Source organism: Macaca nemestrina, chromosome 1 (assembly GCF_043159975.1).
Source record: "Macaca nemestrina isolate mMacNem1 chromosome 1, mMacNem.hap1, whole genome shotgun sequence".
NCBI classification, from domain to species: Eukaryota; Metazoa; Chordata; class Mammalia; order Primates; family Cercopithecidae; genus Macaca; species Macaca nemestrina.
The window spans coordinates 102,809,097-102,831,507 of NC_092125.1; the positions used below are offsets into that span (position 1 = coordinate 102,809,097).

Sequence of the window (22,411 nt, forward strand, 5' to 3'; positions counted from 1 at the left end):
CTGCTACATGCCTGCTCTGTCCTGGACACACCAACACAAGAAAGATACCCCATCAATGCTCCCATCCTGTCTACCAGTACATCTAACTTCCACCCCTTCCACTGTAGCACCAGCCTTCCTGAACATGAACTACAAAGATTGGCAGTTAGGCTCTCAAGGTCTGGGAAGTTTGACCAGAGGCTGCCTCAACAGCAGGTGAGCCAGGTGACCACGGGACTGGGATCCAACCTATAGTCAAAGGTGAGAGTGACAGGTCCATGGAGTAGGGGTAGGCAGCTGAGGGGAACCTGAGTGGGGGAGGATCCCAGAGAGCTGTCCCCTTACCTGAATCCCAATGCCTCCCTCCTGGAACGACGTCATCCCAAGAATTGGCAAGAGACACAGCCAAGGGATAATAAATATAATTGCTATGACGGAACCTTGCCTAGAGAAGCAGGAACATCCTCTACTCCCAGCCCCCACCTGTCCCCTCCCGCATGCTGAGGGTGAGTTAGATGCTTTGAGATCACCCTGGGACTGCTGGGAGCTATGGGGGATGCTGAGGGCAGGCCCCAGTATTCCGGCTAACCACTCCAGCCCCTGGGCCGGCCCCCTAGCCCAGAACGTCCAGGTAGACCGGAGGTGCCTGGGCCAGGGCTTGCAGCCGGGCGTGCACGTCCTTGATGCTGTGGCGTTGCTGGGGCTCCCGCTGCCAGCAGCCCCGCATGATGGCGTAGACCTCTGGTGGGCAGGCACGTGGCCGCTCCAACTCACGTCCCTGCGTGATGCAGTCAATTGCCTGGGGCCACCGGAGAGACAGAGGAGAAAGCACACTAGGCTGGGGGCAAGAGAGTGAGGCCAGTCCCAGTGCCCTCACTGAGGCTCCCAAGGCAGCTCATACCACTCATCTGGGCTTCTTAGCCACTAATAACCTGAATGGACACAGTGAACCCCAAGATTCATTTCTGCTCTGACACTGAGAAGTGAGAAGGATTAAGGCTTGACTCTGGGAAGCTTGGGCTGGGGTAGGATTGCTTCCTGAAAACTGGGATCAGATGCTAAGAAGACTTGCCAGGTGGGTTGAGGAAGGGGAGGGGCTGAGGTATTTATCAAATCCATCAGTTTAGTGTTGGGGGCTGAAAGGAGGAGAAGAAAGGCCCTGACTCTCAGTTCCAGAGAAAGAAAAGAAAATAGAGCAGAATTGCAGTTAAAGGCCTTGAAAAATAGCTGGCTTTCATTTTCAAGAAGAGGGCAATCCCCACTTCTTCTCTCTTCTGTGGATACCACTCTGTGGGACTAGCTCTCCCAAAAAGAAACTGCAGCAAGAAAGATCAAAGTTAGACTCTAGGAAGAACTGCTAAAGCAGTTAAGGAATCCAAAGAAGGAGAAAGGATGGCAGGGAGTGATTGGAGAAGGGGCCTGGAGCCTCTTTTCCCCTTCTTCCCCCCTCCCTGTTAGAGGACTTGGGTTATGGGCGGCACTAATTCCATTTCTTCTCTCAGTGCTTGAGAAAATTAAAATCTATAACCCTCTCCCCCACCCCACCAGCCTCCAGGGAGCAGACTGCATTAGGAGGAGAAATGGAAACTGACAGCTGCGAGCCAAGGAGGAGGTGGGGGCAGCTGCTCTGGGAGACAGAACACCTGGGGCCTGCTCTGGCTGTGGCCAGCTAGGAGGGCAGGAGGAGGGGGTAGGACTGTCCTTCTGACAGTCTAACCTCCGGCCGTCCTGCTGCAGCGTTGGGCCTTCTTGTGCTGGGCTCCTCTTCCCGTGCTGGTCCCTTCCGCTCTGATAATACCTGCTTAGGTCTACAAAATGCAGCTAGAGATGGGGGTCTGGGCTCCATGTACAAAGCACTTTGAGGTTCCCCTAGGGGCCAACTGGGCCTGGGCTTGGGACAGTAGGTGAAGGCAAGAATAGGGGAGGAAGAGAAGAACAGAGCCGGGGTGGACGGGACACAGTGTCGGCATGGCGCTGGAAAGGGACCCCCAACAGGCTGTGGCGGAGGGGCGGAAGGGGAACCGAGTTCCCTGAAAAAGGGACCTGAAGGGGCATGGGAGGGGGAAGCCAGCAAAGGGCGACCACGGGCCGGGGCTGACCTCAGTGTTGGAGAGCTGGTACCAGGGCTGTTTGCCGTAGGTGAAGATCTCCCAGAGCACCACGCCGAAGCTCCACACGTCACTCTCGGTGGTGAACTTGCGGTAGAGGATGCTCTCGGGTGGCATCCAGCGGATGGGCAGCATGGTGCGGCCTCCCACCTGCGGTGGGCGGGCGCTGCGTCAACTCCAGGGGCGCCTGGGACAGCCCGTCAAGGCACAGCTCACCCCTGCCCCATCATTAAAAATAAATATGCCAGGCGCGGTGGCTCACGCCTGTAATCCCAGCACTTTGGAAGGCCGAGGTCAAGAGATTGAGATCATCCTGGCCAACGTGGTGAAACCCCGTCTCTACTAAAAATACAAAAATTAGTTGGGCGTGATGGCGGCACCTGTAATCCCAGCTACTCGGGAGGCTGAGGCAGGAGCATCGCTTGAACCAGGGAGTCGGAGGTTGCAGTGAGCCGAGATTGTGCCACTGCACTCCAGCCTGGCGACAGAGTGAGACTCCGTCTCAAAAAAAAATAAATTAAATAAATAAACAAACAGATGTGCCTCTCAGTGCTAACAGGCAAAAACTGAAGGGTGCTGTTTCCGACCAGGACAGCAAAGGAGACAGAATCCCCACCAGTGGGGGCTGAGGAGGTAGGTTGAAAACTAGAGCCAGTGAATCTCAGACCCTTGCAGGCTTCCTAGCAAGGGCAGGCTCTCAGTGGTCTTGGGATCCAGGGAGTCTACAGTTTGGAGTCAGGGGAAGGCGTTGGGGACAAAGGACCCTTACACGGTAATAGTCGGTGCTGTAGATATCCCTGCTCATGCCAAAATCGCCAATCTTGACCACCAGTCCTTGGCCCACCAGACAGTTTCGTGTGGCCAGGTCCCGGTGCACAAAATGAAGACCTGCCAGGTACACCATCCCCGCAGCGACCTGGCTAGCCACGGCCAGCAGCTGCCCCAGACCCAGGGGGCCTGGAGCCACATCCTCCCCACCAGCCAGCAGCTTGGCATCAGGCCCATGGGATCTGTGAACAAGAAAAGGAGTGGGGATAGGCTGGGAGGACAGAATCCCCAGGAGCCTGAGGAAGGCGATCCCCAGCAGCCAGGTGTGATGGGAGAGGAGACTGGGGGCCTAGTAGTGGAGGATTGAGAGAACAGTAGAGGCAGCTGTCCAGAGGGGCGGGACGGAGGAGCAGAACAGGCGTGCCCACCTCCAGGGCTTCCACCAGAGACAGCTCACAGTTCCCACATCCATGCCTTCCTCTCTGGCAGCTCCTTGAATTCCAGATGCCCACTGGCCCCTACATCCCTTGCCATAGGCACGTCAGACTCAGCCCTTGCCAATTGCAGCTCAGTGTCTTTCCCTGAGCCTGACCCTGACCCTGCCTCAGGGAAGGGACCCTCCCCACCCAGGCAGACCCTGAAACCAGGGAGTCCTTGATTGTCCTGTCTCTCTCCCCTTTGCCCTCAGTGACCAGCCATTCCTACAGGGTCTTCCTTCCTTTTGAAGGTGTCCAGGATGCCTGCCTTCTCCCCACAGTGAACACTTGGGTCAGTCCTAGTCACTCATCTGTATTCCCCAATGTTCCTTCTCCTGAACCTTTGCCTGAATCGATCACTTTGCCAAGAATGCCCTTTCCTACTAGCCAATCTTCTCCTCATTCGTTTAGTTGAGGCATTTGTTAAACATTTCCAACGTGCCAAGCACCGGGGCTACAGCGCAGAGTATGATGCAGATAAGCAGGTCATGGCAGTGCAGTGTGAGGGGCACCTGGCAGGCACGGGTGGGAATGGAAAAAGCCAGGGAAGGCTTCCTAGAGGAAGGGACACCTAAACTGAAACTCAGCTCCTGAAGCCATTCGAAGGGGGCTGAGGCAGGGAGGGGTAGAGTCTGTGTGTCTGTCTCCATCTTTCTGTGGAGGGAGGGAGGCCCAGTGCTCCAGGCAGAGGGAACTGGAAGTACAAAGGCCTGGAGGGGAGAAGGAACAGATGGTCCCTCCTAGGGGAAGTCTTCCAGACTCATCTCTGAGCATTAATGATTCCCTCCATTGATTCCCCCAGTGTTCCATCCAGCAGTTAGAGCCTCATCTCCCACAGCCTGGGCCCCAGATGGTGGTATCTCCCTAGCCTGTGTCCTCAAGACCAGCACTGAGCCTACGCCATGTCTGGGAGCAAAGAGATAGGCTCCTCCCTGGCCTTCTCGGGCTCCTCTCTGCCGATCCTCCTCCACACTCAACCTTGGGTCTGGCCTCGCCTCCTGCTCCACACCCTGCATGGGCTCCCTCCTGGTCCACACGATAAGCCCAAGACTCAGGGGTCTCTCCTAGCTGAGTCCTGCCATCTGACTGTATGAATGACCCATCACTCCCAAGGGGATGTTTGGGGACCAGCTCATGACCATCAGCTGGACAACCACACAGCGCTTGCTCATCCAGAACCACAGCCCTCCACTGTCCCTCTTACTGGTGAGGAAAGTGAGGGGAAAGCTACTCGGCAAAGAAGGCTCAGCTCATAAGTGGCAGCTGATTCCAAACCCTGGTCTTCTCCCTGCCTTGCAAACACTGCCCCATCCTCCCAGGGGCGATCTCATCAGAAGATGACCAAGGGAGTAGACCAAGGGACTAGACCAAGGGAACATGTGACCATCACATCAGGGGTTGAGAGTAGGGGCTCTGCCTGGGGTCACATCACCCCTGGGCCATTCACTACCTGTGTACCCTTGGGCAAGTCACCGAACCTCTCTAAGCCTTATCTGTGAAACAGGCACGTTTCTTGAAGTTATTAAAATTAGCACAAATAGATAAACATATCAGAGTTGTTCTGTCCGAAGTCAAATAAATGAATTTTTTGTAACTTGCTCCAAGTATAGATTGCAATATATGCTTGGAGGCCATAAAGAATAAATACATATTTATATTATTATACAAGATATATATGTCCTAGCACATAAAATCATAATAAGAACGAATTGTAGAGTCAGGTGCAGTGGTGAGCACCTGTAGTCCCAGCTACCAGGGAGGCCAAGGTGGGACAACTGCTTGAGCCCAGGAGTTTGAGGCTGCAGTGAGCTATTATTACACCACTGCTGCACTCCAGCCTAGGCAACAGAGCAAGACCCCATCTCTAAAACAATAACGCTAATAAATACATTAAAATATAATAATAATAAATTATAAAGTATATAACATAGCACCTGGAACATAGAAGGTGCCTGATAAATGTTCATTACTGTTGTTATTGTCATTGTCTGAATTGCCACCCTTAGAGGCCTGGCCTTTGTGTGCCACACACAAATGCACATACATCCTCTGCAAAGCCCACCCACCTCGATATTTTAGCTCACGGCCTTTGCCATCGCAACGTCCCTGACTACTGACACTTGTCCTTTGCAAAAGTCGCCCCTACATTCACACGTCTGTCTCCTCTACCATCTCAGAGCTCCTTGGGGATGGGAATGTGCCTCCTGATCTTTCTTGGTGTCTCCCCTTGGTTTGAAAGACAAGCAGGGATGTCTATAGGGAAGGGATGATGGGGCCCAGAGGCAGGGGCCAGCGCTGAGGCCAGGTGCTGGTACCGGAGGAAGCGGTTGAGGTCCCCATGCCGCATATACTCAAAGACCATGAGCAGGGGGCGGCCCTCGGTGCAGACGCCGAAGAAGCGCACAATGTGCTGGTGCTGCAGCATGGTGAGCAGCTCGGCCTCGCGCTGGAAGTCCTGCCGAGCACTCTCCGACACCTCCTTCAGTGCCTGGGTGGAAGGGGCAGGGACAGGGCTGAGTGGGGGCCCAGTCCTCACTGCTGTTCATCCAGGGCAGCCCGCTCACCCCAGCCTCCAGCCATCTCAGCCCTCTGCATCTTCCCCCAATCTGTCCTGATGTGATGGAGCTCCTGGGGGTGGGACCCAGTCCAACCGTGCCCCCTGGGCAGGGTCTCACCTTGACAGCCACCAGCATCTTGTCCTGCTCAGGCAGAAGGTTGTGGCACTCAGCAAGGAAGACCTTCCCAAAGGCGCCCTCCCCCAGCTCCCACTTGAGCACGATGTCCCGGCGCTTGATGTGGTGAACACCTGAGGGGGCTTGCAGGGTCAGACGGGAACTCCAATCTTGGGAGGGCTGGGGTTGTAGGGGAGGACTGTTTTGGCAGGGCTGTGTGCTGCACAAGGCTGCCCAGACAAGGGGCTGCACGGGGGCTAAAATTCAACCTGTGCCCCTTCACCAAGCCCCAGGTCATAGTATGGGGCTGCATCTGCCCAGACAGGACAAGGTGTGAGCTAGCTGTGACTCCGGGCAGGGGCTGCAGCTAAGATCCGGGCTGGACTCAGCCTGAGAATGGGCTTATGGCTGGAATAGGGCTGGGAATAGAAAGGAAGGGATCGTTCAGGCCTCGGTGGGTAAGGGCGATGGCCTAGGGGCTTCTACACACACAGACACACACACAGACACACACACACACACACACACACACACACATACACACACACACACTCGCCCCTGCCCTTGACCCAGCATAGCCCCTCACAGGCATCACTGAAGTATTGCGGGTTCTCGATGATGTGGCCTTGGAGTCCAGAGCCTTTGCCCTCGGTGGGGGACAGGGAGCTGCCACCCAATGTCATGAAATGCAGGGACATGGCCAACCCGTCCTCTGGAGCCAGGACAGCCGGGCCTAGGGAGGAGACACAGCCACATGGAGGGGTTTGCCCACATCTTGGCCCTGCCCACCCTTGCCTGCAGGATGCCTGGTCATCCCCACCTTGTAACTTGCAGGGGAGAGACTGAGGAGTTAGGGAGCGAGACAGCAGGCACGGGGAAGACGGCACCACCGCCTCTCCCTGTGCTGGCTTCTGTCCCACCCGTGGCCCCATGGGCACCAAAGAACTCCCCCGCCCCACAGAGCCCAGACCTCCCAGACCCACTTAGTGCTTGACTACAATCCAGCCACCAATTAGCAGCTGCCGCCTCTGAAACTACCTCAGCACCAGCCCGACACACACTCACACACACACTCACACAAGCCTCACAGCCAGGCCTTCATTTATACCCCTAACACACTCACACACCCTAGAACTCCCATGTGCACATCCCCCCAGACAGAGACAGAGTCAAGAAGAGCCAGTAGGAAACAAAGCCAGGAGAACAGACAGACAGACAGCCCTCTGCAGCCTCGACTCACGGTTGATCCCAAACTTGTTTCTCCTTCCGCATTTGTTGAGCACAAGGAGCAGCATAGAAAGGAAGAGGCAGGCAAAGACGGCCAGGCCCACAGCCACCGAGACCTGGTGGGAGGCAGGGGTGGTTAGATCCAGGGGCTTCTTCTGCACTCTCAGAGCCGCCCATAGCAAGCCATTTTTTCATCCTGCATGGGAGCCCAGAACCAGGCCTCCAGACCTGCCTCGTCCTCCCCTGGGGACCCCTGCAGTGGCTGTGAGGGTGGCAGTCAGAGCTCAGACCAAATGGTAGTGACCTCCCTGCTCTGACCAGAAATGACGTGCAGATGAGCCTCTACCCAGCCTCCCGGTCCCAGAGTCTGCACAAGCTTCTACTTCCTATCTCACCCCAAAAGGTGTTTCATCCTTCTTCTCCACCGGGTCTCCAGATGTGCTGTTAGTATCTGTGGGGACACAAGGCAGGAAGGGTGAGCCTTGGTGCACACTGTCGCCTCCAGTAACCCCCCAACCCTGGCCCCAGCTGGCCTCTCAGGGATCAGGTCAGCTGTACCCTTTGCCCTAGCCTCGGCTCCAGAGACCAGGCGGAACCTGCCCTCCACCTTGGGCTACTCACCCACTGGCGAGAAGGAGACTGCAGCAGGAGGGAGGAGAGAAAGCAGTCAGAGGGAGAAGGAAAACAGTGAGTCCCCTACCTATTCTGGGACTCATTCCTTCATGGGGTGAGGGGGGATGGAGGTGGGCTGCTGGGCCTCAAGGGAGAAAATGCATGTGACCCTTTTCCAGCTGGGCCATGATGCCCTGGTGCATGGCTGTCTCCTCAGCCAGCCTACAAGGATGGAATAGCTCAGGAGTTCAGGAGTCCTGGCTTGGGGAGAGGGTAAGGAGGCCAGAACAGCTGGACACCAGGACTCCAGACTCCTTTCTGTCCGGAACCAGGCACTCCAATTTCTGGGGTAACGGCTATGGCAGGAAGTTGGCTGTAACCCAGGCGGAGCCCAGAAGTGGGAGCAGGGTTCAGGACAGCCCTCGCACCAGGGATGGGGTCCTCGGGGTTGAACTCGAAAGGGTTGTCCATGAAGGCAGCCATGATGGAGGCGGAGGCCTGGCCGAAGGGGTTGGCAGCCAGCAGCGTGTAGTTGCCGTTGTTGACGTGGGTGGGCTGGTTGAGGCGCAGACACCCGTGCCGCACAGTCTCGTTGGCCGCCGGCTCCAGGAACTCGGTGAAGATGAAGCTGGTCTCATTGAGCACGGAGCCATTGAAGAGCCAGCGCAGAGACGGTGCCGGCTGCCCATCCACAGAGAAGGGGATGCACCAGTGGTGCATTTCCACCGCCGTGTGCAGCTGCACGCTGGCCGGGACTGTGGGCCAGAAAGAGCAACAGCAGGAGGTCAGGGCGCAGCTGGAGGAAGCCCAGCACACACCCGACAAGTCCAGGGGCAAAGCAAGTAGAACCCGAAATCAAAGGGCAGGCCTGGGAGAAACAGGTCAGCAGGCCCTAGGAAATTCACCAAGGAGAGACATTTTGAAGAAAGTTGACAATACATGTTAAATAAATCAGGCAGCAGGCATATAAAATGCAGAGGCTTAAAGAGTGTAAGTGGTGGGCCATAAATAAGTCATAGCCCCACAGAAGTGGGGTACCAGCTTATGACACTTAAACATGGAGTCTTTGGTGTAAGGAATCTAGAAAAAGTCAGTGTAACCAAGCTGAAGAAGATGGGTCAGGGGGCCTAACAATCAAACAAGCTAAAAATATACACAGTTAAATTTGGGGGAAAAGCCAGGCACAGTGACTTGCTCCTGTAATCCCAGCTACTCAGGGTGCTGAGGTGGGAGGATCGCTTCAGGCCAGGAGTTCAAGGCTGCGGTGAGTTATGATCCCAAAGCATTCCAGCCTGGGCAACAGGCTGAGACCCCATCTCTTCAAACACACACACACACAGACACACACATACACACAGACACGCACTTTTTGAAAAAGGTATGGGTTTGAAATAGACCCAATCTGGTAACAGCAAAAGCCCCTCAATGATAGAAAAAAAGTGTATGTATGCATAAATAAATACATACATATATATAATATAGCATTTATACACAGGAATACTATTTAGCAATGAATTGCGTGAGCTACATACAGCGACTCCCATTAACGTGAATGAATCTTTTTTTTTTTTTTTTTTTGAGACAGAGTCTCGCTCTGTCGCCCAGGCTGGAGTGCAGTGGCACGATCTCGGCTCACTGCAAGCTCCGCCTCCCGGGTTCACGCCATTCTCCTGCCTCAGCCTCCCGAGTAGCTGGGACTACAGGCGCCCACAACCGCGCCCGGCTAATTTTTTTTTTTGTATTTTTAGTAGAGACAGGGTTTCACCGTGGTCTCGATCTCCTGACCTTGTGATCCGCCCGCCTCGGCCTCCCAAAGTGCTGGGATTACAGGCGTGAGCCACCGCGCCCGGCCCCGTGAATGAATCTTATAAATATAATGTTGAGTGAAAGAAACCAGATACAAAATAATACACGCAGTATGATTCCATTTATATAATGTACAAGAACAGGCAAAACTAAACGATACCAATAGGAAAGCATATTTGAGAAAAATTATTTTTAAAAGCAAGGAAATGGTTGTCCTGACAAAAGTCAACATGAGATGGGAGAGTGGGATGGGATTGCGAATAGGGAGAGGTGTTGGGTGGCGGGGGCGGGGGGTCTTCCGTGGTGCTGGTAAGAGTAGTTATTGTTTAAAGTATATATATTGGGCCGGGCGCGGTGGCTCACGCCTGTAATCCCAGCACTTTGGAAGGCCGAGGCGGGCGGATCACAAGGTCAGGAGATCGAGACCATGGTGAAACCCCGTCTCTACTAAAAATAGAAAAAAAATTAGCCGGGCTCAGTGGCGGGCGCCTGTAGTCCCAGCTACTCGGGAGGCTGAGGCAGGAGAATGGCGTGAACCCGGGAGGCGGAGCTTGCAGTGAGCCGAGATTGCGCCACTGCACTCCAGCCTGGGTGACAGAGCGAGACTCCGTCTCAAAAAAAAAAAAAAAAAAAAAAAACAACAACAACAACAAAAATAAATAAAGTATATATATTGTTTGCACATTTCTATGTACATTTCACAATAAAAGAAGACAACTGATGTAAAGTAGAAGATTTAAGGTAATTTGTTGGCTGACCTAGAGAAATTAGGCAGCGAGCCTAAAGAGGAACTCAGGAGGAGAATTTCCTCTTTAGAAACTAGGATGCGGGAAGAAGGACCCGATGAGGGACGGGCATGAAAAAATACTTCGGAGCAGTGGGAACAGCCGGGCATCTGGTGTTGAGGGCCTCAGGTAGCAAGGCTTGGGCAGGGGGCCAGAAAGAAATCCATCTCCGTCCCTCTGGCCTTGACGAGCCCCCAGGACTTCCCCCGAAGGATCAGGTTTTCATGGGAATCTGGAAACAGCTGGGAGGGAGCAGTTGTGGAGACACACATCCCACCCTCTCCTCCAGCCCCCACCCTACATCCTCTTTTGAGGGAAGAAGAGATGAGTAGGGGCTGGGTGCAGGGACTGCCACTGAGACTCACAGGAGACATTGACCTGAACAGAGAGCTCTGCCCGGCCTACATCATTCTCTGCCCAGCACGTCACGTTCTTCCTGTTGAGGTCACTGGTGACATTGGCCAGGGTCAGCCCCAGGGACGGCAGAGCCCCAGATTTCTAGATCAGGAAAGAGAGGCAGAAATCAGAAGGAGCTTTAGCCAGCTCGGGGCTGGGGCTGATGTCTTTGGAAAGCCCCTCTGACTCCAGATGGATAGGAGAAGAGGGCTGGGAGGGAAGAGGAGGGAGAGAGGGGTGGGAGAGAATGTAGCAGAGAATGTCCTTCCTCCTTTAGGTTTGTTCATTGACTATCTCCTGGATCACATTTTTAAAAATTTTATGTTTTATTTTTGTAGCGACGGGATCTTACTGTTCTGCCCAGGCTGGTCTTGAACAGGGCCCCAAGTGATCCTCCCACCCCGGCCTCCCAAATTGCTGGGATTACAGGCGTGAGCCACTGCGCCCCGCCTGGATCACGTATTTAATTATGTGAAAAATCTAAAATATAACCAATAACCTCAAAATAGGCACAAAATATCCCAAACTGAAACTAAGACCAGCCATCTGAGCAGCTAAATGGATGTCACGCATCCCAAGTACCAAATCTGGACACAGCTCATTGGAGACCCCACTAAGACCTCACCACCTATTCATTCCTGTTTTACACACAGTTCTAACAAACTGAGTCTCTGCCCAAGGAAGATCAGAAACAAAGAGATGGTGCGAATAGCACGGCAGCAGTTAGAAACAACAGCAGCAGCGTCGCCTCCTGCAGCAGATGAGGACCATGGGTGAGGTTAGACAGGCAAAGTGACTTGATTCTGAATCATCGTCAGGATTGAATCAGATCGAGTTTCTCTTCCTAGGAAACTGTGGATTTGTCATGTGTAAGTTACATGATCTTACGACAATTCTTCGTCTTGCTGAACCATGGGATTTTTTTGTTTGTTTTGTAAGCTGAAGAGGTGGACAAATTATCTTCTGACATTTTAGAAAGTGATTTTCACAAAATGATGAAAATAATGAAGTGGTGGATAAATCTCATTTATCTGAAAACTTCATAAACGTGGAATCCTCTGACCACATGCCAGAGGAGGTATGGTTTCCCCAGGCTTCCAATGGAATACGTGAGTTCAAAGGCTCCAGTAGAGTTTCCAGCCTTTTGTGCAAGCTTTGGGTTCCAGCCACCTTGAGGGGAAGCCCTGCCTTACCCTCTGCTTCCCTTGGCTGTCCCATCCCCTCCACTTACTGTGAGGCCAATAACTCTTCCTCTTGAGATGCTCTGCCACCCTTATCCTCCTAACTGAGGAAGAGCAGCCTCTCTTCCCCTCCATTTAACTCAGTTAGGGTGCAATTATTTTTTAAGAGATAGGGTCTCGCTTTGTTGCCCAGGCTGGTCTCAAACTCCTGGTCTCAAGTGATTCTCCCTCCTTGGCCTCCCAAAGTGCTGGGATTACAGGTATGGGCCACTGTGCCCAGTAGGGAGTGACTTTTGTATAGATAGTTTCTAGAAAACACAGATGGTAGCAAACATGTAAGACTCCCAAAGAGAAAGCAAATCCTGGAATCGCCCCAAACAGAGAGTTGATCTAAGGTCTCTCCATGCAAGGGCATGGCCTCTGCCTGGTCCCCTTTCTTTTACTCACCCTAGGCAGCTTTGCTGTCTGGAGGGAGAGGATCCGCTCAGTGGCTAGTGGTCCCTCCACCAAGTCTGAAGTCTCCTGCTCAGCGCCCAATGGCTCCTCCCTCAGCATGGTTCCAGGGGCCTCCAGCAATTCTGGGGTTGACTCTCCCACCAAAGTGAAGGCTCCCCAACTAAACACCACGCTCCCAGCCCCCTAGGCACACATTCCTGGTCCTTTCATATCCACTCCTCCTGCCCAGGTGGAGCCAGCTTTTTGGGTGGGCACAGCCCATTGTCAGCTGCTGTCGACCTCGTCAGCAAGGCCAACTGAGTTCCCTGTGGCTGCTCTCATCTGCCCATCGCCAGCCTAAGGACAAAGGGTAAGGCCTGGGAAGGTGTCCAAAGACATGTCTGGATAACAGAGATAGAGGCCAGAGAACGCCCAGGGGCAGGCAGGACATCAGAAGGCCATCATGTCCACCTCCTCAGCTTACAGATAAGAAAACCAAAGTGCAGGCAGATTAAGGGATTTTCTGAAAGTCACTCCCAGAATTAATTAGTGAGAGAGCTGGAGCCAGACCTATGCCTCCCTTACTAATGCATTCATCACATGCCCAAAAGGATGCTCCTTCCAGAATCTCCAGAAAAAAAGACCATGAGGCCCCCAAGAACTCATCCCAGATGCAGTACAACTGATATTGTGCCTCCTCCCTGGGTCCCAGTTTCATTATATAGAAAAGTGATCGGCAAGCACAGTGGCTCACGCCTGTAATCCTAGCACTTTAGGAGGCAGAGGCAGGTGGATCACGAGGGTCAGGAGTTTGAGACCAGTGTGGCCAACGTAGTGAACCCCATCTCTATCTCTACTAAAAATACAAAAATTAGCTGGGCGTGGTAGTGCGTGCCTGTACTCCCAGCTACTCCGGAGGCTGAGGCAGGAGAATTGCAGGATCACTTGAACCCGAGAGGCGGAGGATGCAGTGAGTCAAGATCGCGCCACTGCGCTGTGCTCCAGCTTGGGCAACAGAGCAAGACTCCATCTCAAAAAAAAAGAGAGAGGGAGAGGGAGAGGGAGAGAGAGGGAGGGAGGGAGGGAGGAAGGGAGAGAGAGAGAGAGAGAGAGAAAGGAAAGAAAGAAAGAAAGAAAGAAAGAAAGAAAGAAAGAAAGAAAGAAAGAAAGAAAGAAAGAAAGAAAGAAAAGAAAGAAAGAAAGAAAGAAAGAAAGAGAGAGAGAAAGAGAGAGAGAGAAAGAAAGAAAGAAGTAAAGAAAGAAAAGGGATGTATGGGAGAGATGGTCTGTTGGGTTCCTCTCAGCTCCAACATGTAAGATTTCTGTGACCCTCTCCCTTGCAGCCAACACCATGTTCCCAGAAAGGGGTCCTGGGGCTTCAAGTGTAGCCTGGGGTCCCTGCTGGGTCAGGGCCCCCCCCCCCCGAGGGTGTGCATGCCCTGGGCTGCCCCACAGCATAGGCCTGAGCCCTGTGGGTCTAAAGCATCTCTGTCCATCCCTCAGCCTCAGTGTGCTCCTTATTTATTGTCTCTTTCCTCCACAGTGTGTCTCTCTTTCCCCGTCTTTGTCCCCTGTGCTCTGCCTGGACCTCTTGGGGGCTGCGGGCGAAGGGCTTCTCACCATCACTGTGGCTGACTGCTCCAGCTCCGTGAGGATCCAGCCGGCCTGTTCCAGGCCCCGCCCCTCCACCTGGCACCACAGCAGCACATCGTCCCCCACATCCACGAGGCGTTGGGCACCTGGACCTTCAGCATGGGCACACCTGGCCACCCAGGATGCCCAAGGGCCAAAGGGTGTTAGAGCTGGGAGTGGCCCCAGAATTCTACTGCAGGGCTGCTCCTTCCCCCACCCTCCTCAGTGACCCGGAGCCCAGGCAATGTCACCCCAGGCAGTATCCCCCAGCCTTTGCCAGTGCCCATTCCCCAGGCCTTTTCAGTGCTTGCTCAGTGCCCTCTCCCTCAGGCAGGTGAGCCTCTTTCCCAGCCCCCTTACACCATCTCCCTCACCCAGCACCTACCACAGCTGGCATTGGGCATATGGGCCAGGGGCCCTTGCCCGTGACACTGCAGCTTCTGTTCATGCACTCCGCCCAGTCCCTCCTCCTCCCAGCGCTGTAGCCAGCGCAGGGCACAGGAACAGTGCAGAGGTTCCCGGACAGGACCCTGGTGGGCATGGGGGACACCAAGTGAGTCAAGGAAGGGGCCTGAGGGATCACAGGGATAAGACAGAGCAGTTAGGCAGCGAGGAGGACGGTCTACAGGTGAAAGGGAGGACACAGAGGTCTTTCCGTCTGACTCCAGTAACAGGATGTTATTCAAAGAAATAGGCCGTTGGGAGGCCAAGGCAGGTGGATCATGAGGTCAGGAGATCAACACCATCCTGGCTAACACGGTGAAATCCCGTCTCTACTAAAAATACAAAAAATTAGCCAGGACCACGTGGTGGCAGGCACCTGTAGTCCCAGCTACTCGGGAGGCTGAGGCAGGAGAATGGTGTGACCCAGGAGGCGGAGCTTGCAGTGAGCTGAGATTGCACCACTGCACTTCAGCCTGGATGACAAAGCAAGACTCTGTCTCAAAAAAAGAAAGGAAAGAAAGAAAGAGGGGGGGGGGGAGAGAGAGAGAGAGGGAGGGAGGGAGGGAGGGGGAGAGAGAGGGAGGGAGGGAGGGGGAGAGAGAGGGAGGGAGGGAGGGGGAGAGAGAGAGAGAGAAAGAGAGAGAAAGAAGAAAGAAAGAAAGAAAGAAAGAAAGAAAGAAAGAAAGAAAGAAAGAAAGAAAGAAAGAAAGAAAGAAAGAAAGAAAGAGAAAGAAAGAAAGAAAAGGAAAGAAAGAAAAAGAAAGAAAGAAGAGAGAGAGAGAGAGAGAAAAGAAATAGGCCAGGCGCAGTGAGTCACACCTGTTATCCTGGCACTTTGGGAGTCTGAGGCGAAGATTGCTTGAGCCCAGGAGTTCAAGATCAGCCTGGGCAACATGGCAAAACCCCAACTCCACAAAAAGAAAAAATAATGTAAAAATGAAAGAAATTGAATGCAGAAAGTGGAAGACAAGACAGCTGATGGCTGAGGGATGCATGGGCTCCCTCACCCCAGGCTCCCCTGGATGAGAAACCAGGCAAGGGCTCTCAGCATGGTGACAAGGAGGGAAAGGCACAGCCTCCCAGAGTGACCCAGAGGCCTTAAGTGCCCACCAGGTACACATGAACCCCTGCGCCCCACTCACCCCTGTGCAGGGTGCCCTGGGAATGTTGTCAGATGTGCCGTGGACACACAGTGGGCCTGGGATCTGCTCAGCCAGGCCCAGCACACACACAGTCATCCAGGCCAGCTCCCCAGGGCAGTAGCCCCCTTAACGGGTGGTCCTGCAGCCCCTGCTTTGATGGGGGTTTCACTGGCATGCACATAGTCCCCAAAGAGACCCCCCCCAGCAGTGCCACACAGACACAGTGACCCAATGCCATCCCACAGACCCAAGTGCACGCAGGCACACACACACTTGGTGCTCTTGTCCCTGGAAGTGCCCCCACTCACAGTTCCTGTAAGGAGAGGCCCTGCACAGTTTTCCAGGAGAGAGACTCCAGAGCATTGAAGGAGAGATTCCTATGGGCGTGGAGACACAGCAAGACAGACCCCTTGAGTGACCCGACCTCACTCTGACCCAGAGTGAGGGAGGGGAGGAGCCGAGAAAGAAGTTGACATCTGGCTCCACCTCCCCAGTCTAGGCAGCCAGAACAAGCCTTGGAAGGCAGTGTGTGTGGATGGATGGGGGGGCGTGGTGGAGGGCCTTTTGAGTCCCACTCCTTTCCCTGGGACAACAAGGGTTAACCCTACTTAGCCCCCTCTCCAGACCCCAGGGAGGGGGATCTGAGGGAACAGCCGCTCCTCCCTCCCCCACTGCTTTGGCCCCAGCTGGCAAAGTGCTGAGGCCACAGCTGGGGGAAGGGCTCCATCTGTGCTCCCCTCCCCACAGAGCCCAGGACGGGGCCAGAGGAAGAGGGGGAGGATTGAGGTTGCCACACTCCCTTGACCCTACCTGACCACAAGGAACTCAACGCACTTCCTCAGTTCCCCTCCACCTCCTCCTTTCAGGCCCTCCTCAGTGACTAAAAGGTCAGGCAGGAAAGGACCCACACCCCCAGCCCCCTCGTTGTAGGGATGGAAAAAGTGAGCCCAGCGGGGGCCTGGCCACACCGGAAAATGATGTAGGAGCCCCAGTGCCCTGTGCCCTTTGTCAGGCTGCTGCTGCTGGGACCCTCTGCCTCTGAGGGGCCTATCCTGACCCCTCTCTTTTCCTAGTCAACCTAGAATTTGTGGTGGCTGGGTTGGAGAGGTACCACCACATAGGGACCAAAGACACAAACCACTCTAGAGCCAGATAGAGCGGGTGTAAGTTCTATCCTGCCACTTACAGCTGTGTGACCTCAGTCCAGAAACTCAACCTCTCTGATTCTCAGAATTCTCATCTATGAAATGGGGACAAGAACACTCTCTCTCTCACCAGGTTGATTGTGAAGATTCATTGACATAAGTACCGTGAAGTGTCATTGAACACGTTTTTAACGGAAGCCCCGGTGCATAGATGGTGATACGACATCACTTTATTTTGCCTTGTTAAATTGCTGGACACAGCAGAGTGTAGAGGACCCCGCATAACTCCATGAATGTCGGCCCCACCATCCTTCCCATCTCTCCGCCTGCTCATGTTGGGGGACAGGGGAGCTGAACTCCCACCCTCGGAAGGCCAGGGAGGGGCTGCCAGGGACTCTGATGGTCCCTCCTGCCCATCCCATGACCCTCTGTGTCCTACAGCAGGGGTCCTCAATTCTCAGGCCACAGATGGGAAAATAGTGCCACTGTTCTCCAGCCTGAGCAACAGAGGGAGACCCTGACTCTTAAAAAATAAATTAAAGAAAAAGAGGGGGACAGCAAGGAAGAGGGGCTATAAACAGGGTAAATATGTGGTCTGTTAGGAACCCGGCCGCATAGCGTGAGGTGAGCAGCAGTGAGTGAGCATTACCGCCTGAGCTCCGCCTCCTGTCACATCAACAGCAGCATTAGATTCTGTGAACTACTGCGCATGCGAGGGATCTAGGTCGTGCGCTCCTTTTGAGAACTAACTAATGCTTCATAATCTGAGGTGGAACAGTTTCATCCTGAAATCATCCTCCCCTCCCGCACCATCTGTGGTAAAATTGTCTTCCATGAAACCAGTCTCTGGTGCCAAAAAAGTTGGGGTCCGCTGCTCTACAGGAGGGATAGCTATGACTCCCGAGAATGAGGAGGGTGACAAGTGGCAGACCTAACACCCCAGCTCCCAGGATGTCCTAGGAGCCAAGTCAATGCGTCCCTGGGAAATGGAGTCCCAGCCAGAACACAGGAGTCCTGCTCCTGACGCTTGCTCCCTTTGCACTGGTGTGTATCTGAGCCCTGGGAAGAAAGATGGGGCGGGCACCTATGAGAAGTATCCTTGCAGCATGGACCATGGAAGTGAGATGGCAAGGAGGACCTCTAGCTGGCGGGGGCAAGAGCATGCCATCCCTGAGGGAGATGGGAGGAAGCCCCAGGAGAATGGGTGAGGTGACTTCCCTGACCAGGCTTGGGCCCCTCGCAATCATTCCCCGGGGAGAGCCAAGCCCATTAGCAGCGCAAGTCTGGGTGTCCTCCCCAATCCCCACTGCCCAGCACTGGCCACACTCACAGGCGACTGAGCCGAGGAGTGAAATGGAAGGCATCTGGCGCCACGAAACGGAGACCACTCTTCACGATGGTGCTGGGGAGGGGTGCAGGAGGATCAGTCCCCAGGTCTCAGCTACTCTGGGCCCCTGGCCCTCCCTGCCCATCCCAGCCTCCCAGTCCCCTGTGCTGAACTCCTACCCCTCCTCAGGCCCCTCATTGTTTCCTCAGCTACCCTAGACCCCTCAAAGCCCTGAGCTTCCTGACCTCTCCCAGTCCCTCAGTCCTCAGCCTCTCAGGTCCTCCCAGGCCCTCAGACCCTTGAGCCCTCCCTGACCTTCTGGTCTCCCCCAGGCCCACGCTGAGCTCCACACCCACAGTCCCCATTTTCCTCACAGGTTTCTCAGCTCCCCCAGGCCCCTCAGGTCACGGAGCTCCAGATGCTGCAGATGCTGCTGGTTCTCGATGTAGCTGTGGGGAGAGGGGATGGGAGTCACAGGGCTCAGGCCCACACTTGAGTTCCCATGTCGACCCTCCTGCTCCCTCACAAGACACAGGCACATGCCACATGCACATCACAGGCACACGCATATGCACCTGTTCAGACCTGCATACACACTTACATGGCATGCGCATACGAATGCATACATATGCACATGCACGTGTGTGCATGAACACACAAGCGCACACATGTATAGATCCCCAGACACTCACACATATGCACACTCTCACATACCTCTTGCACACATGCACACACCCAGGTATGCACACGCACACACGCAGAGGCATAAGCATCTGCACAGATGACGCCATGCACATGCACATGTGCCTTCAGGAAGAGGCTCACACATGGACACACAGAAACAAAGCTCACATCCATCTCTCACGTGCACACACATAAGTCCATTCTCACATTGTTGTTCTGCTTTTATATCAGGCATGCCTGGCACACGCTCACCAATGGGAGGTTATACTGAAACACTTGCTACCACAAAGGGTCAAGGCTCATCCCTGCCACTACCCCACCCAGCACACACAAAGCCTGTGCTCATGCAAATGTATGTTCCCAAACGTGCCCGCCCAAGGGCCACTGCCCGGGCTCACCTGTACTACACAAACACACACACACATATACACACACAAACATCTCTGCACCCCCATAGCCTCGGGCCCCTCTCCACACCCAAGCAGCAACCCCTACTCCACCGAAACCTCCCCTACCACCTTTTCAGCAGATCAAGCAAGAGGCTTAGAGGCTATCAGTCAGGGACCCCAAGGAGGGACCCAGGAAAGAGGAGAGGAGCAATGAGAGGATGCAGTCAGAGTGTTGGGGAGGGGAGAAGAGGCACAGACTGGCTGACTTATACAGCGAGAGAGAGAGAGAGAGAGAGAGAGAGAGAGAGAGAGAGAGAGAGAGAGATGGAAAGGTTCAATGAAGAGGGTGGGGGCAGAAGGGCAGAAAAACAAAGAGAGAGTGAAACAGAGACACTGAAAGAGAAACCGACAGGAAGAGACTGTCAGAGAGATAGTGACAAGTAAGAAGGAAGACAGATAAGGGAAGGGAGACAGCGAAACAGATAGATAAGGACAGATAGCTACAGAAAGCAAGACAGACAAGAACGAAAGAAGAATGAGTAGGCATTCAGGTCTAGGGGACGGCTGATGCCCTGGGCCCTGCCTGACTGCTGGATCTGACGTACCAGGGAGTTCCTGAGAACTCAGCTGCCCTGCAGTGACATGTTAGTGTGCCCCCCCCACCCCACAAAACACATGCCAGGGGCCCCTGACTCACTGCCGGTTCTCAGAACTCTCCCCCTCTACCCTCTAACTTTCCCTACCTTATAGGAACCAGGACCAGCCTAAGTGACCCCTCCCTTCCTCCTTTCCTCCCTTTCCAGCCTTGGCCCCACCAGGACAGCCAGGATCAGATCCTAAGTTTCCCTGTGGACTTAGTGGAGACCTAGAAAGTAACCTCCACTGACTACAAGGGAGGCCAGGTCCCTGTTCTACCCAGCCCCCAGCCCCTGCCCAGAAGGTTTCAAACTGTAGGGACCCAGGGAGGGAGTGAGAATGCAGTGGGCTGGCAGGGTGTGTGTGAGCTGTCAGGCCAGCGTACTCAAAGCTGCCTCATTCGTTTGGATTCATAATCAATCTGTCTATTCGAGTCCATTATCTCCTCGTTAGCTCTGCGGGTGAGGGAGGAGGGAGGGGCTATGCAGGCAGTGAGGAGGGGGTGTCAGGCTGCAACCCCACCCAGGGGGACATCTCAGCTTGCCACCCTGCATGCCTCCTAGTCCCCAGTCCTGGCCTGTCCACTTCCCCTACCACTCCATCCCTACCCTGCTGGACCCACTTGGGACTTGAAAGGAGTTGGGAAATGGGAGCCCTGATGGCAAGCACTCGGGAGTCTAGACCCCAGTTTGAAGGCCCAGGGTGATGAGAGAACTGGACTAGGACTGGCAGCCTGTCTCTCATGCCCCCTCCCATCATGCAGAGATGTAGGCCTAGACCAAGACAAGGCCATCTCCTCTACTCCTGGTCTCCCTGGAGCTATTAGAGAGAGAGATTGAGTACCTTCCTGTTGATTACCATAAGATACCCGAGTAACTCAGTGCCAATTAGTGCAAGCTGCTCAAGTAACTTCCAGACATTGATGATCCTCACCTTGATACCTTCCAGCCCATCACTGCATGGGGCCAGGGTTCCTTGTCCACCCTGTAAACCCCAGGCCCCAGGAGGAGGATTTTCTCGCAGTTCCTCCCCTCTTCTAGATGTCTTGCTGGCCATGATAGCCATATGTAATATTCAAGTATTTTCCAGCCATCACCATGTGATGCCTGAGTACCTCCAGGCCAGTCATCACTGCATACTCCCATAGGTTTCACCAGCTGCTGAAAAGTACTTCAGTATTTTGCAACCAATTCCTGCAGAATGTCAGAGTCCTGCAGAATGCTGAAGATTCCTCCCAGCTTTGTGTACCAAAGGGAGGAGGGTCTCTCAGCAAGGGCCCTGACTCCCCGCCCCGGATTGGAGAGGGAGATGGGAGTGGGGAGAGAAAATCCAGAAGGGGGTCCCATTTCCCAGATCCAAATCAAGGGGTTCTGGGGAAAGGAATGGTAAAAATGGAAAGAGGAGAGCTCAACCACCCAGCTCCTTACCACCTCCCACCAATGCCAGCCAGCTCAATCCCCAATTCCAGGAGAAAAGCTGGGGTTGCCTCCTCATAACAAGGAAGTGGGTGGGGGCTGGCTTGCCCCTTTCCCTAGAAAAGGGAAAAGGTAGTAAGGGTGTCAAACTGGGGACTTCTCTGCTGGTAACCACCTTTCTCTGTTGGACAGAGCAGGAGCCTCTGACTGAGCTCCAGAAAGCGGCTTCTAGACGGCTAGGCTCTCTCAGACCTGGTGCCCAGAGATTCTCCCCTCGATCTCCCTGAAGCCGGCGGCCCAGCTGCCCTGAACACTAGGGGACATCCAGGCAGTGACCGTAAAGCTTGCTAGGGCAACGGCGGCTCCGGAGGAACGCCCGTGCACCGCCAAAGGCTGCGTAGTGCCAGCCTTCCGCTGTACTCGCCCTGCCTGACCAAGCAAACAAGCGGAGAGTCCGCGCCCTCGGGGCATGGCAATTCCTGCCTGTCCCCGCGCCCCCTCGCACGCCGGACACTCACAGCTCAGTCAGGTTCTCTGTGCCGGGCAGGTGGTGGAGGCTATCCAGGGCCCCATCCCGTGTGCATCGCAGTCCCGAGGAGCCGTGGGGGCAGCAGGCATCGGGGCAGGGTGAGGCGCCCGCAGATGCCAACATCAGCCAAGCCAGCAGGCTGCCCGGCCCCGCAGCCCAGCTGTGCCAGCCGAGCTGCCCGCGCCGTCCGCCTCGCAGCATCGCGGCGGCGCCCGCCTTGCTCCGGCGGGGCAGCCGTCTGTGCGCTCTCAGCTGCTGCTGCCAGGCCTCCGCCGACATGTGCGCTGGGCGGTGTTAAAGACCCAGCCGCCAGGAAAGGGCGGAGCCAGTCGCCCCCGCCCGGCCCCGCCCCGCCCCTCGTCTCCACCCCCTTCTCTCCCCTCTGACGCCCCCAACTCTGCCCCCTCTCCTGTTAGGGGTCCCCAGCGTCAGCCTTCTCCCCGAGGATCCCCCCAGCTCCGGGAGATGCAGAGGGGCCGCAGCAGAACGCCTCGGAGGTGTCTGCTGAGGCCGGGGGTGGGAAGTTGATACGTTATTTCTCTCAGCTTAAAGCAGCTGTATTTTTACATTTGGGGAGGAGGGAAGATAACTGAGTTGAGGAAAGGTTGCTGTCCAGGTCATCC

The 22,411-nt window shown here is 54.7% G+C and overlaps 1 protein-coding gene across 1 annotated transcript; it reads right to left on the reverse strand.

Annotated features, from left to right (window-relative positions):
- Nucleotides 1–406: 406 nt before the first annotated feature.
- On the reverse strand, nt 407–21,989 carry LOC105498076 (neurotrophic receptor tyrosine kinase 1). The gene is given in 18 exon segments (XM_011769894.2): nt 407–778; nt 2,079–2,237; nt 2,857–3,097; nt 5,647–5,819; nt 6,007–6,137; nt 6,590–6,736; nt 7,244–7,346; nt 7,626–7,681; nt 8,271–8,597; nt 10,799–10,931; nt 14,066–14,172; nt 14,175–14,207; nt 14,463–14,594; nt 14,597–14,607; nt 15,972–16,040; nt 18,139–18,210; nt 18,510–18,584; nt 21,778–21,989. Coding segments are annotated over 18 exon segments (2,367 nt in total). The 3' UTR covers nt 407–592.
- Nucleotides 21,990–22,411: the final 422 nt, after the last annotated feature.